Source organism: Protopterus annectens, chromosome 6.part0, assembly GCF_019279795.1.
Source record: "Protopterus annectens isolate FY-2018-M chromosome 6.part0, PAN1.0, whole genome shotgun sequence".
NCBI lineage: Eukaryota > Metazoa > Chordata > Ceratodontiformes > Protopteridae > Protopterus > Protopterus annectens.
Genome location: NC_056737.1, coordinates 1,360,386,992 through 1,360,400,842, shown reverse-complemented (window position 1 = coordinate 1,360,400,842; position 13,851 = coordinate 1,360,386,992). Strand labels below are relative to the sequence as shown.

Sequence of the window (13,851 nt, the reverse complement as noted above, 5' to 3'; positions counted from 1 at the left end):
ACAGTGACTTCATTGAATAACATTTAGTTTTTATTTCTATTTTCATTGCCTGGGTTGAGTACTGATTGCAACATGATCAATTACAAGCTCAGCCTGGTTTACAATCAAATGTTAACAGCACAACTTCAAGAAAACCATAACAGATACAGAAATGGAGGGATGAATATGTATGCTTGTCATTACATAAGCATGGTCATATTTGTACAGTTAAATTCTCACATACAATGGACACTTGATGGAGTGACTGAACATTCTTAAGTGAAATTCAAGGAACGCATTGTGTTAGAAAATGGCATGCCACATCTGTTTTCATGTTCTCATGACTTTTGTCATGATTGAGCAAACTGCATCAAATAAAGCTTTTTACCTTATTATGACAACTTTTAAATCACTGAATATCAAAGGATTTCTTACCTTTTCAGCATCCTGTTCAAAAAGCCGAAGCTGAAAACACTGATCCAGTTTCAATTTCCGGACATGCCACATCTGATGTAAATGCTGCCGCGTTGAATGCAGCTTGTCCAACAGACTGGTGATCTTTGGCACAACACTCTGGAAGTCTGCACTTCCTGGGATGCAGTTCCTGCCAGAAAAACCATCACTGCACCTTATACACTGTAACAGCCTTTGACCTTCTCGATCAAGTTCCTCTACAGGAGCTTTAATTACTTTCTTTTTAAGCTGTGTGTGTTCATCTATAAGTCTCCTTGAGCCTTCAACATCAACTGGAAATTCTTTCCGAGCCAACATCTCCTGCAAGTCTTCCAGCCTTGATAACAGGTGTACGGCACTGCTAATGAACTCCTCCAGGGAGACTCGTAGTTCAATCCACTCATCATGGTTGTAATCCAAGGATCCTTCAAACTCATCTGTCAGCTGAGATGGATCGACTAGCTTTGAAAGTCCTTCTACTGACACCATACTTGTCTAGGAAAAAAATGTAATAAACTTAAATTACCACCTTCATCAACGTAAAATAAGCCATCAGGCCATTACATTCAGCCCTCCCAAAGTTCAATAAACAGCATTATATGTCATTAAATAAAAATGATCTCCTGGGATGACCTGATACAAATGTTAATCTTAACTATTTTAAGAAGCCTCACAGACTGTTACATCACGGTAATACAATATTTTTTACCCTCAGATTAATAGCCATCAGGAGTTACAGTGGCTATCAACAATAGATTATCCTTTCTTATTACAACACTCCTACTGGAAAGAACTCCCCATCTTCAAGCAAATGTCAAGGTTCACCAAAATGTTATATGGACAACTAATGCCAGCCAGGCAATAAATGAGTGGGGGCAGTGAAAAAGTAGTGTCGACGTGTACTAGAAGACAAATCACTGGGAAAAGAAGGAAAATAAGTTTAGGAGTTAAAATATCCTTGTGAAACCTCACACTAAGTTCTGCATGCAAGGCATATGTGGACAGTAGAAAATTTGAAAGGACAGTAATAAAACAGATACCATGCAAAATATTATGACCAAAATCACACTTACTACAGTTCTTGATTGGGCAGACAGAAAAAACATGAAATGTATGTATTAGGGAAAAATGGAAATGATGATTTGACAGAAAAAGTACTACTGCAGTACTCACATTGATTGGCTGGAAACATAATCCAATTCATACTACAGGCTTTATTATAACAGGTCTGTCACTGGTTATTAAAGACCACATAAGGCTTTAATATAACCAGTCTGTCACTGGTCATAAGAAAACTGGAGCATAAATCCCAGCTTGGATATTAATACAACTACTGCATGACATCCCTGTTACAGGTGTTGGACATGTATGTCAGGTTCACTGTACAAATATAGGAACACAAGTTGTCTGTCAGAAGAAATGCATGCACGCATCAGCTGTTCTTGACTTTCAATAGTTACACTCATATGCAAATGGAGAAGGGTTAAAAACTACAATGGGAATATAAAGTTAGGCTTCTTAAGGTCCCCACAGATCAATAGCCTCATAAATATCTTTAAATCTTTGAAACTACAGGCTTTTTTTAAACGTCATGTTTCCACTCAGTTTTGCTTTGTTTATTTATTTATTTTACATTTATTTATTTATTTTACATTTGTTGACTGGGTATGTCCAACTAAGCTTAAGAGGCCTTTTTCAGCACAGGCCGGGGAGAAAAGCTCCATACATTATGCAGTTATACATAACAGAAGCAGTTAATAACAAAATATAATACAACCACATAACATTTTCAGAAGTGTGTTCAAAGAGAATAAGATGTGCTAGATTAGGACATTACATAGTGAATTAGTGATCATATTTAAAAAAAAAAAGCAAAAAAATTCAGGATTGTGTTCTTTAATAAATACTAAGAGGGATGAGGGATTTTCAAAGAGTATTTGAGAACATATTTAAAAAGGTTTTGATTGACAGTGCATGTATTATTGAATGAATCACAGAGGTGTTAGCAAGGTAGGTAGAGAAGTTCAGTTTCAGGATTTGCTTAGGGGAAGGAGAGTGTGTGTGTGTGTGTGTGTGTGTGTGTGTGTGTGTGTGTGTGTGTGTGTGTGTGTGTGTGTGTGTGTGTGTGTGTGCGTGTGTGTTTGTGTGTGTGTCTGTGTGTGTGTGTGTGTGTGTGTGTGTGTGTGTGTGCGTGCGTGCGTGCGTGTGTGTGTGTGTGTGTGTGTGTGTGTGTGTGTGTGTGTGAAGGGAAACAGAGAGGAGGGGGTTTGTTTTCTATTGGATGGGAGAAGTAGTTTAGGGAGGGTGAGTACAGTGGCAAGTCCAATGGTATTTTAGATACTCTTTGGTGGCATCCTTAAATTGTTTAGGATGTGTGAAGGCTCTGATTTCAACAGGAAGTTTATTCCAGACAATATAAGGATGGAAGTTATATATGTTGCATCCTAATTTGGTTTTGGGTTTGAAGATATGTAGTAGGTCTTGGGAAGAGCTCCAGAGGGATCTAGTTGGAGAATAGTTGGAAATGAGTGAGGACAGAACTGGACAGTAGAAGGGTTGAAATAGGATAGAGTGGATGATCTGGAGCAAAGACAGGAGAAGCTGGTGGGGTAGTTCTAGCCAGTTTAGGTGTTTTAGGGAGAGACAGTGATGGGATTTGTATGGTTGTTTGGCAGCAAATCTAGCTACTTCTAGCTCAGCCAGTCTAATATATTTCACCAGAATCTGCACATCCTTTAGAAGAAGCTTTGCATTATGGGATATACTGTACAGTGTACTAAATCACTCCTTATCCTGTTTGGAAATATACACTCAGCTTCTTGGAACAGCACAAACGACACATGGAACTATATATGGTACAGTGACAGTCCCTGAATTGTCGCTGTTTGCTTAACATTATTACATGGAAAGGAGAACATGATAGAGACATAACTGTGACAGCAAGTAGGAATGTTAGGCATTTAGTGAAGTAACGGTGGAGGAAACATGGACAGGCTCCCCAACAAGTATAAGAAGGTACAAGTGGGGGAATTCAAACATACATGGGACAGACTTTACAATGCTTAATATAGTTAATATACTGCAGTGCATGTGAATGCAACTCTGCTTTCAATTTCAAAAGTAAAATAACATCCATTTCAGATTACTTTGTCTTTAAAGCCCCCTCACGGTGACAATTAATGATAAGTGCTGAACATCCGATAAATTCAGATAGTGGATAGTATTGCTAATTGCTGGAAAATATTCACACTCATTTTAGCATTTACTTTGAACATAATTCAACCAATTCAGAGGTACTGCACAAAACCACAAACAGCACGGTAACAATAAACATCTACAATAAAAACATCATTTTAAAAGCTACAGAAAACACAAAATATTTTATATGTCTTATAGAATGTGTTCCAAAAATGGTGAACAAAACAGGTGTGTTTTCAAAGGTATAAAAACCTCTAGTTAGGCATCTGTGAAATAAAACTAAAATAAATGACTTCATACTTTTCACATGATGCACTACCACTTTATTAATCACTTAGTGATTGCTTACTACGGTGTACTGACATTTTGGCACCAGTAACACACAAAGAATGCATTTCGAATTATCCACAGCTTTCTGGCTGAAAAATAACATATTTGTGAGTATTTATTTCTAAATATTATTTGAGTGAAAAACTGATCCATTAAGAAGAAATGAACTCTGCAAGGCATTCCTCCTTTAGCTAAACATTTTCTGAAAATACTGCATTTGTAGAAAAAGGTTACTAACTCTAATCACATATGCATCATACTTAAGAGAAAGAGCTGTTTTTCTAAGTCCTACTCATGAACGTTATTTAAAAACACTGCATTTTCTATTTTACTTACCTATGACTTTTTATCAAACAATGAGTATTACACTTTGAAACAAGTAAATGAGTGCTTGAAAACTGCCTTTTTTGTAAAGAAGAAAAATAAGGACACCGAAAACATCCATCTCATTTACATGCTTTTAGTTACATTGCACACTCTCTGGTTGAATCTTAATCATGCAGGTATATATTATCTGAAAGATATGAAGATTTTCTAGCTACAGATTCAAAGTTGGTATAACCAAAACTTTCTTATACAATGCAGTTCCAACATCTGCACATTACAACATGCATGATTTTCACTCTGCGTTACCACAACGATGCTACCAAATCTAATTCACTCAAAGTGCAGGGGTAAATATTCTGCATATCTTGATCAGTATATTGATACTCACGTTGTTGCAAATGCGAACCTGTCTTGAAATCAATGTAAAAGGCAGTCATTATGTATAATATCCTTTTTTCAGATCAGAAGTGCTTTTCCAGGGTCAGGACCAGCAAAAAATAAATAAAAATTCCCGCATAATGCATTCTAGCTATAGAGTTCTGTATCAATGGGTAAGAGTACCATCTAGAAATGTTTCTTTAGAGTGTTTTGTTACCTATAATATTAAACAGCATGTAATTGCAAGTCTGCCTTCAGCTTCAAAAGTAAAATAACATACCCATTTGTCTTCACAGCCACCTCACACTGACAAGTAATAAAAAGTGGTGAACATTTGATTTTTTAATATTCCATTACTTAACATCAAAGATGAATTTTTAGTACCACAATCATCCTCATATATTTTCAGTGCATTGCTTCAACATACAATTAAATAATTAAATATAACTAAGGTTGTACTACTCTCTGTTAAAGAAAAAATAGAAACTTTTGAATGCCTCAAGGGAAGCTACAGAGTCCAGGTGGGGAACATCTTAACATTATAACACAGATCAAAGTCATAAGGTGGTTGGCTCAAGGGAGATGCTTGGAAGTATTACTTCACGGCCATTAGAGGTAGGATTAAAAAGAGTGAAAGAGTTGAAGGATACATTGAAATAAACATACACATTTATAGCACTGGGTGCCAAAGAGAAACAATTAACAAACTAGGATATGGAGGTTCTCCAATAACTAATACACTGAAACTAAGTGGACATTCAAGCCTGACTCTGGAGGATTGAGGGATGGTGTACTGACACTTGTAGCAAGCAGGTTCTACAGTTTAGATCACACACAGACTTTAGCTGCAGATGCAATTACCAGCATTTAAAAGCCAGTACGCACTATTACATAACAGCAATATGCACTATTACATAAGAGCAGTATGCACTATTACTAAGAGTGATTGGGATAGGCCGATCATGCATCTTAACACTTGCACCAGGGCAAAGTATTAAGGGGCAAGAACGGTCAATAATACTTTGCAACCAGAGCAGCTTTCCCCTTCACCACACCCTAGGTATGCTACTGCACATGTGTACACACACACACACACACACACACACACACACACACACACACACACACACACACACACACACACACACCACATATAAAGACTCACTTCCATCTCTTCAGGGTAGCACAGATCAAACTAGTACCTCTGTGCTCTTTTTTGTCTCTTTGGATAGCATACATCAAAAAGTGTTTCATTTTTACCACTTATTCTTGCACTGTTAAACCAGCCCACAAACAGCCATACATGCTATGACACCTCTTTACTGGTTAATGTAGCTTTGGTTCATAGGTTCATAAGTATATGCTAGGCTAACAACCACCAGGGCCTTTATAAGCCTAGCCATGCAACCCTACCCAATTGTGTCCCCCTGTAACATGGCTGTGTATTTGGAAGGCTGTGTTAGTTAAGAAGTTGCTAAAGGTTTAGTAGGGGGGTGTTAGTTAGGAAATATTTACAGTTAGCCTCTGTCTAGCAGACGCATGGGTGTCCAGACAAGGGGTGAATTTCTGATTTCCCAATCCAATGGTCAACCTAATGTTTAAATAGGATTAGGGATGGACTCTGATCCCCATGGATGGGGACACTATTCCAGAGCATGGGGATCCTTTGAGATACATATCTGTCTTGCCAACATGTACTTTCCATGTCTCAAGCAAAGTTTAAACCCTTACTTATAGTGTTTCTGGTGCTACTTGTTTTGCTGATATGCAAAAGATCCATAAGGGCTTGCTCTGAGGATGCCTTTTATGTCAGGCACAGATCACCTCTTAGCAGCCTGTTTGAGATTGAGTATAGAGATAGGGCTTTAAGGTGATTTGTATAGGACAACGTGTTAATACTATGACTTTTCTTGGTGAGGAACCTCTGAAGGCATTCTAAATGTTGCATATGCCTAGTCAGGTACATACCAAAGGGGGCACTGTACTCAATGATGGGTCTGATAAGGGCTAAGTAAAGTGGCACTATAACTTCCTTAGACCTGGATGCCATATCCTTACACAGAATGACATAGATTGATTATCTTACTACCTTGGCTACAGTCAAAGGCCAGATTACTGTCTACATATGTTCCCAGATCTCTAACTACTAGGTCAACTCTTAGGGGTGTCTTATCAATGAAGTAATTAACCTATGTAGATTTTTTCCTCAAAAGTCACTATAATGCACTTCCTGGCACTGATTTTTAATCTGTGGTACCAATCACTTGTCTGTGTTAGACCCTCTTGCAGGTGTTAGTGTCAGCGAGTGGATCCTATGACAACTTCCAATTTGCAGTTGTCTGCAAACTTGGTGAGCCAGTAGATCTTGACATTATCCTTGACCTCTGAGAAGTACATTCCAAACAGAGCCAAGCCTGGCCACTGTGCACTGAGATACTCCACTGGTAACTGGTCTCTTGGCAGAGATGGTGTCACCCATCCTGACTTCTTGGATCTTATCTGCAAGCTAGCTGGCAATCCAGAGTTATGTAGGGATTTATGCCTAGTTTGGTGACTTTGTCAACAATCCTTGAGTGGGGAATTGTATTGAATGTCTTAGCCAGGTTTAGGTAGGCAGTATGCATCATTTTCCCCTCATCCATTGCCTTGACGACCATCTTAAAGAAGTTTACCAGGCTTTGACAAAACCAGTGTGGGATGGGTCTAATGTCTGTAGGCTGCCAATGTCTTTGCTGATTATTTCATGATAATTTATTCCATGGCTCTGCATATTAGATCACTGAGACTAATGGGTCTGTAGTTTCTGGTGTCAGATGATGGTCCAACCATGTGAAGAGGGATAACTGTTGCAATCCTGCATTCGCATGGTATGTAGCCTGTTTTGAAGCTTTAGTTGAAAAGTGACTCAAGTGGCCCTGATAGGTTGTGTTTCATGCTATTTAGGAGGCAACCTGGGATATTGTCTTGGCCCACTGAGGCTGTGCTTTTGACTTCCTCCCTGTTACTAGTTGGGGGGGGGTGTATGCTAGAAGGGATTTCATGGAAAGATGGGGGAGGGAGGAGTGAAGTTACAGCTGAATTTGTCAGCCACCAGATTTGCTATGTTACTCTGTTCAGTGAAGGTGGTTCCATTTACCACCAGTTCATAGCACTGCTGTGTGTCACCTTTAAGGTTACGGATATAATTGTAGAAGGCTTTGTGGTTGTCTTTAGCCTGAGAGGCTATCTTGACCTTGTAATTGGCCTCATTGCATTGAATTAGTCCACTTTGTTTCCTATTTGGTTTAACTAGTGAGCTGTTGCCATTATGAAAGTTACTCTTTCTGATTTTGGCCATGACCGTGACTTTTTTCCTTTCGTTTTATACCTTGTTAAAGTTAGGATTCTACCGGTGTGGTTTGTTTTGGGGAGTTGTTTAATTTTTACTTACTTATTTTAGTAATTTTCATCAAGGTAATTCCATTCAACCAGAGCACACTTTACAGGGGAGACCCACAGAGGAAAGTTCTACAGTAAAAACCTAGACTATTGAAATGGGAAAACCACTTAAAGTAATATCTGACCTACATGGCAGCTCATAATGGGCACAGTAAACAACTCTGATACAAAATGTAACTTTAGAAATTAATTAAATTATCTCTTGCTTTTCTTGATTGTAGCTGATGCAATGCAGAGAAAAGCTATTAACTCAATAAAGTATAGCACACAGCTTTGTTCTACGTTTCAATCATTTTTGCCTTACGCTAGTATAATTACTTGTTAGGGCTGAGTTGCCTACAGCAAGAAGTAAATTAGTTTCTGATATGCGTGGTGCATGGAATTATTATTGATTTGTGAGACAAACAATCTGCTATGGCAAGCTACAACCGTGAAAGAGCCTTCTGCAAGAAGCAGTATGTCTGGTACATATCCAATACTTTGAAATGGACTATACAATGCTCACTTTTAAAATGTGCGTCAGTATCTCTACTTTTTGACAATTTAACAACAGTCCTGAGTTCTGGTAAGTGTTCCCATTCCTTATATATCTGCAGCACTGACTTTCAGTACTGCAAAATGAAAGCAGCCATCCAACCAAAAAAGGCAGAGAGAGCAACTAGGAGAAACAGGCAAATACTTGACTTAAGAAAAAGTCAGGACAAGGGTATGTCTCTTCTTGCTACACTAAAAGTCTGACAAATTCTGGATAAGTATGAGTTAAGGAAACTTCTGTCTTCGGTGGGAATAGCTCTTCCGTTATCTTCATGTCCACAATGGCTTTCAGAAGTATTTTAAAAAGCTGGGGACCTGAAAAATAATAGTGATAGTAATCAAAAGCAGTATTCCTGTGTTGCAGCACAGTCATAGATTTTATCATCTAACTTCAAAGGTCTTTCACAGTGAGTAACTATTAGGACTTTCTCTTCTGCTATATCCAGCTCTGTACAATTCAGAATGTTCTATAGACCTGGCCCTTTGACCCTTACTAGCCACAAACTGGACTTTAAGAGAAAAGGGAACTATAGTACATGTGCATAATTTACTGCAGCCAATTAACCAGCATGTTTTTGAGAGGTGGAAAGAAGCTGGAGTGCCCAGAGAAAGTACACAAAGATGGGGAGACATCAAACAAACTCTACAAAGATGTTGACTCAAATTCAGGATTGAATCCTGGACCCTGGCGTTGCGAGGCAGACATTGTGCCACTGTGTCATTGTGTTGCCTTCAAGAACCACAGTGGTAAGTAGCATGTGGCTCCTTGCCAGTACATGCCATGATGTCAAATGCAAGGTTAGTGGGTGTGCCCAGCCCATGTGCTTACCACATTTTTCTTCCCACACCTACAGTTCAGATTTTTATTCTACCATACTTCACAGGAATGCTATTGTAAATGATGTGAAAATCTAGTAAAATAATAGTGTTCCTGCAGTTATCAGATAATGAGACGAGATCCAAAAAAGCAAATTGCGATGTCAGAGACAAACCCAATAAGGATTTCCACAGCTGCTATCATATCAAGCTAACCAATCACATAAGAGGACTTCAACATTGCTAAGATGACAGCCTTACAGGCCTACAGGAGAAGGTAAGGAAGTGGAAGGACTAGCACTAGACAAAGTTTCTCCTCACAACTTCTGTTTCTTTGATATTCTGCTACTCTCTGCATGCCATATGTCCTCTCTTGACTGGTGAGGATCTGAACTGGCACCCACCATTGGATGACAAAGATAGAAGCAGGGCATGTGCAACTCTGGCAAACACTAAGTGTTACTGCCAACTTTCAGATATTCAAGCATCTGGAGCTTGAAGCATATGAAGGCTCTGGATGTGGGCAGAAAATCACAATTCCAATAGGCAGAAAATAATTTCAGGTTATTCTGTAGGTGTAGACAGTCCTCATCTAGGGCTTCTGTAATGTGTATATCCAGTTAAGAGAAGTGAATAGCAACTCTGTTTTTAATATTAAACATTTAATACAAATTTTCTAGACAAGAGTTCAGAAAAGCTAAGGGGACTAATACTGTAATGCATAGCAAAAGAATATCTGGGAACACCTGTAATACATAATAACCAAGATATCTGGGAACATCTGTAATACATAGTAACAAAATATCATATCTGGGAGCACCTGTAATACACAGTAGCAAAAATATATATTAGGGAACATCTATAACACACAGTAACAAAAAAACAGTACATAGAGCACCTATAATACATAGTAACAAAAATATATACATACATGGGAATGTCTGTAAAACATAGTAACAAAAATTCCTGGTAATGCCTATAATACACCATAACAAAAATACAATATCTGGTAACACATAGTAACAAAAATATCTGGGAACATCTGTAACAAGTAGTAACAAAAATATCTACGAACACCTGTAATGCATAGTAACAAATTTGACAATATCTAAGAACTTCTGTAATACATAGTTGGCCATATTCAATAAAGCATACAAGGGCACATGATAGCAAACTGTTCTGTATTCAGTAACCAGCTCTACACAGTGTGCAAAGTCATGCAGAGCAGTGTGAACAAGGTAAATACAGTGGTATGCCAATTACAAAATAAGCAGCTAATCGCCCAATTAGAACTGTATGCTAATCGACCTATCCAAGATGGAGGAGCTATTCAACAAGCTATAAAGCAACCATGTAGATTCACCACTAGTTTTCCTTGCGAATTCCAAAACCTACTGGAATACAGCCACAGAAAGGAGTCTACATAGAAACAGAATATATTACTGTGCAGCTAAATTAATAACTGATAAAATTCTACCACAAGAACACAGTGTAGTGAGGGAAAGGAAGGAGAGAAATTGAATACCATCATGGAAGTATTGAATAGAGAAAACTATAAATCAGTTAAGACAAGAAGTGTCACTGTTAGAGGAATACAGAAGAGGGAACAGATCAACAAAACTACTAAGAAAGATAAATGTGATAAAAGCAATGAGCAGTATCTGTTGTGCACTATCACAAATAACAAACTAAAAATCTCAGCACAGGCAGAAAAACTTAGACGATACACAGAAAAATATAAAGGAAAAGTACAAAATATGCAATTTATTGATAACCCAAAAAGGTTTTATACAGAATTGGAAACAATGTAAAAGGAATTGAAAGACTACCAAAACAAAAAAACAAATAGATACATTTTGAAGAAGTATCTATGAAGATCCAGTGGAACACAACAAAGATGCTAAATGGATAGAAGAAGTAAAAGAAAGAATAAGAAGTTTAAAGGTACAGGATATGAAATGGGATGAAGGAACAGCCAGAGAGATTGAAACAAAGTTAAGAAAAGCCTCTAATTGGAAAACCCCAGGCCCAGATGCAGAACCTAACTTTTGGCTAAAAGTATTAACATCTTTGCACGAAGACTTAGCCATGAGTAAGAACTATTTATATGCTTACCCCGAACAGACACCGACCTGGCTAACAACAGGAAAAACAATGCTCCTACTGAAGAGCGAACCTGCAAGCTACCCTAAAATTATAGACCAATAACTTGCCTTCTGACGGCATATAAACTATATAAGGGAATTGATGCCGACAATAGTCACTTAGAAGGAAAACTCAATTGTGGCAGTAGAACAAAAGGGTAATAAAAGAAAGTCATATGGAACAAAGGATAATTTTTTGTTAAATAAAGTCATAGTGGAGATCTGTAAAAAGGAGAAGAATCTAAGTATAGCATGGATTGACTACAAAAAAGCATTTGATAGTATCCCACATTCATGGATAGAAGAGTGCTTAAAAATGTTTAAGATACACCCTACACTGACTGACTACATTACAGTGACCATGAAACAGTGGCAGACCACTTTGCAATTAAGCCATGATAAAGGACAAATTATTATCCCAGGGGAAAAAAATTCAAAGGGGGATATTCTCTGTCACAGCTGCTATTCTGCCTTGCCTTTAACCCATTAAGCTATCTAGTAAACAGTTTACGCCACGGTTATAATTTGGCTCCTACAAAACAAAAGTGTAATAACTTCTCATCTTCTCTTTGTTGATGATTTAAAACTGTATAGATCAATAGATCATCAAATGAGGAAATGAAAATACAATTACAAATTGTCAAACTTTTTCAGATGATATAAGGATGTCATTTGGTCTTGATAAATGTACAAAAGCAACCTTTAAAGCAAGAAAACTGCAGCACCAGGAAAACATCAGTTTGGGACAAGAATGTGATACAAAAGAATTTGAGCAAGAGGGAGTGTATAAATCTTTGGGAATTGATGAAGGATCAACAATAAAACATGAACAAATGCAGATACAACTTAGTAAGGAATACTTTAGATTCGGACTTAAATTAATCCTGAAAACAGCACTGACATCTAGGAACAAAATCTAAGCTATAAACCAATGTGCCCTTCCTGTCCTAGCTTACAGTTTTGGAGTGACTGAGTTGCCCTAAAGTGTGTTGGATAGATTAGACAGGAAAACAAGAAGGATGCTTCATGCTCACCAAATGGTATATAAAAATCAGTGCATACCAAGATTATATATTCCCCGTTCAGGAGGGATGGCCACCTTGAAACTGATTACATGTATAGATCTGCAATCGTGGGTCTCCACATACATCTGCTGACCTCATAAGACTCAAACGTAGTGAAGGTTTTGAAACATGAAAATAATAAATCTAAGATAGCTTCATTGCTTATTCTAACAGAAGCATATCCGTTTCAAGCAGGAATGGAAATCAAACCAGAAGTAGATGAAAGTTAGGCAGCAACTGAATGTGCTAAAAAGAAAAGAAAGAATATAAGGTAAAGGACCAGATGAGAAGGCAGGAAATGTGGAAAATGCATAAATATAGTTGCCAGTGTAGAAAACATCTGTAAGAATCAAGAATGAATGCAGGAATTGTTAAGGAGAGCCAAATTCAAACCAAGAGATGAAAGGTTAATATTGGCAGGCCAAGACAGTTGGCTGCGTACACATTGGTATACAAAGTCCATTGAACATGTGGGAGAAACAGACAAATGTAGGTTTTGTAAAACCAAATTGCAAACAGTTGCACACCTCATTGCTGGCTGTGACATACTAATGGCAGAAGGACTGTATACTGAAAGGCATAATAATGTGGCAAGATTGTTGCACTGGGGATTGTGCAAACATTATGGTATTGAAGTGGCTGAAAAACACTGGAAACATGAGCCACAAAGCATCATAGATAATGATGAAGTTTGCATCACTTGGGATCAACCATTACGAACAGTTCAAAATATAGATGATAAAAAAACAGATATAGTGGTCCATGAAAAGAAGACAAAAGTAGCATTGATCATTGAAATCGCCACACCAAGTGACTGCAGTGTCTTGCATACAGAGAGACACAAAATCATAAAATATCGGGATTTGCAGGCAGAAATGAGAGCAATGTGGAAGAAAGATACCAAGACAGTTCCAATAACAGTAGGAGCAGTGGGCCTTAGAAAAAAGAATCTAGAATTGTATTTAGATATGTTACCAATACATGTAACTGTACAAACTGCAGAAAGAGTAATTACTGGACACATTGTGGGTGCTGCAAAGAGCACTTCTAGCTGACATCAAAGTGACTACAGTGTCTTGTGTACAGAGAGACACAAAGTCATAAAATACCAGGATCTGCAGGCAGGAACTAGAGCCATGTTGAAGAAAGGCACCCAGACATTTCCAACAGCAGTAGGAACAACGGGTCTT

General features: G+C 37.9%; 1 protein-coding gene across 3 annotated transcripts in view; it reads right to left on the bottom strand.

The window, feature by feature from the left end:
• KALRN (kalirin RhoGEF kinase) overlaps window positions 1-13,851 on the bottom strand; it is a 4,346,166-nt gene that overhangs the window by 2,800,965 nt on the left and 1,531,350 nt on the right. For all 3 annotated transcript variants that reach the window (XM_044074926.1, XM_044074921.1, XM_044074920.1), the window contains exon 5: window positions 415-927. In XM_044074926.1, coding sequence (XP_043930861.1) covers window positions 415-927 — 513 coding nt within the window. The remainder of the gene's footprint in view (window positions 1-414; window positions 928-13,851) is intronic.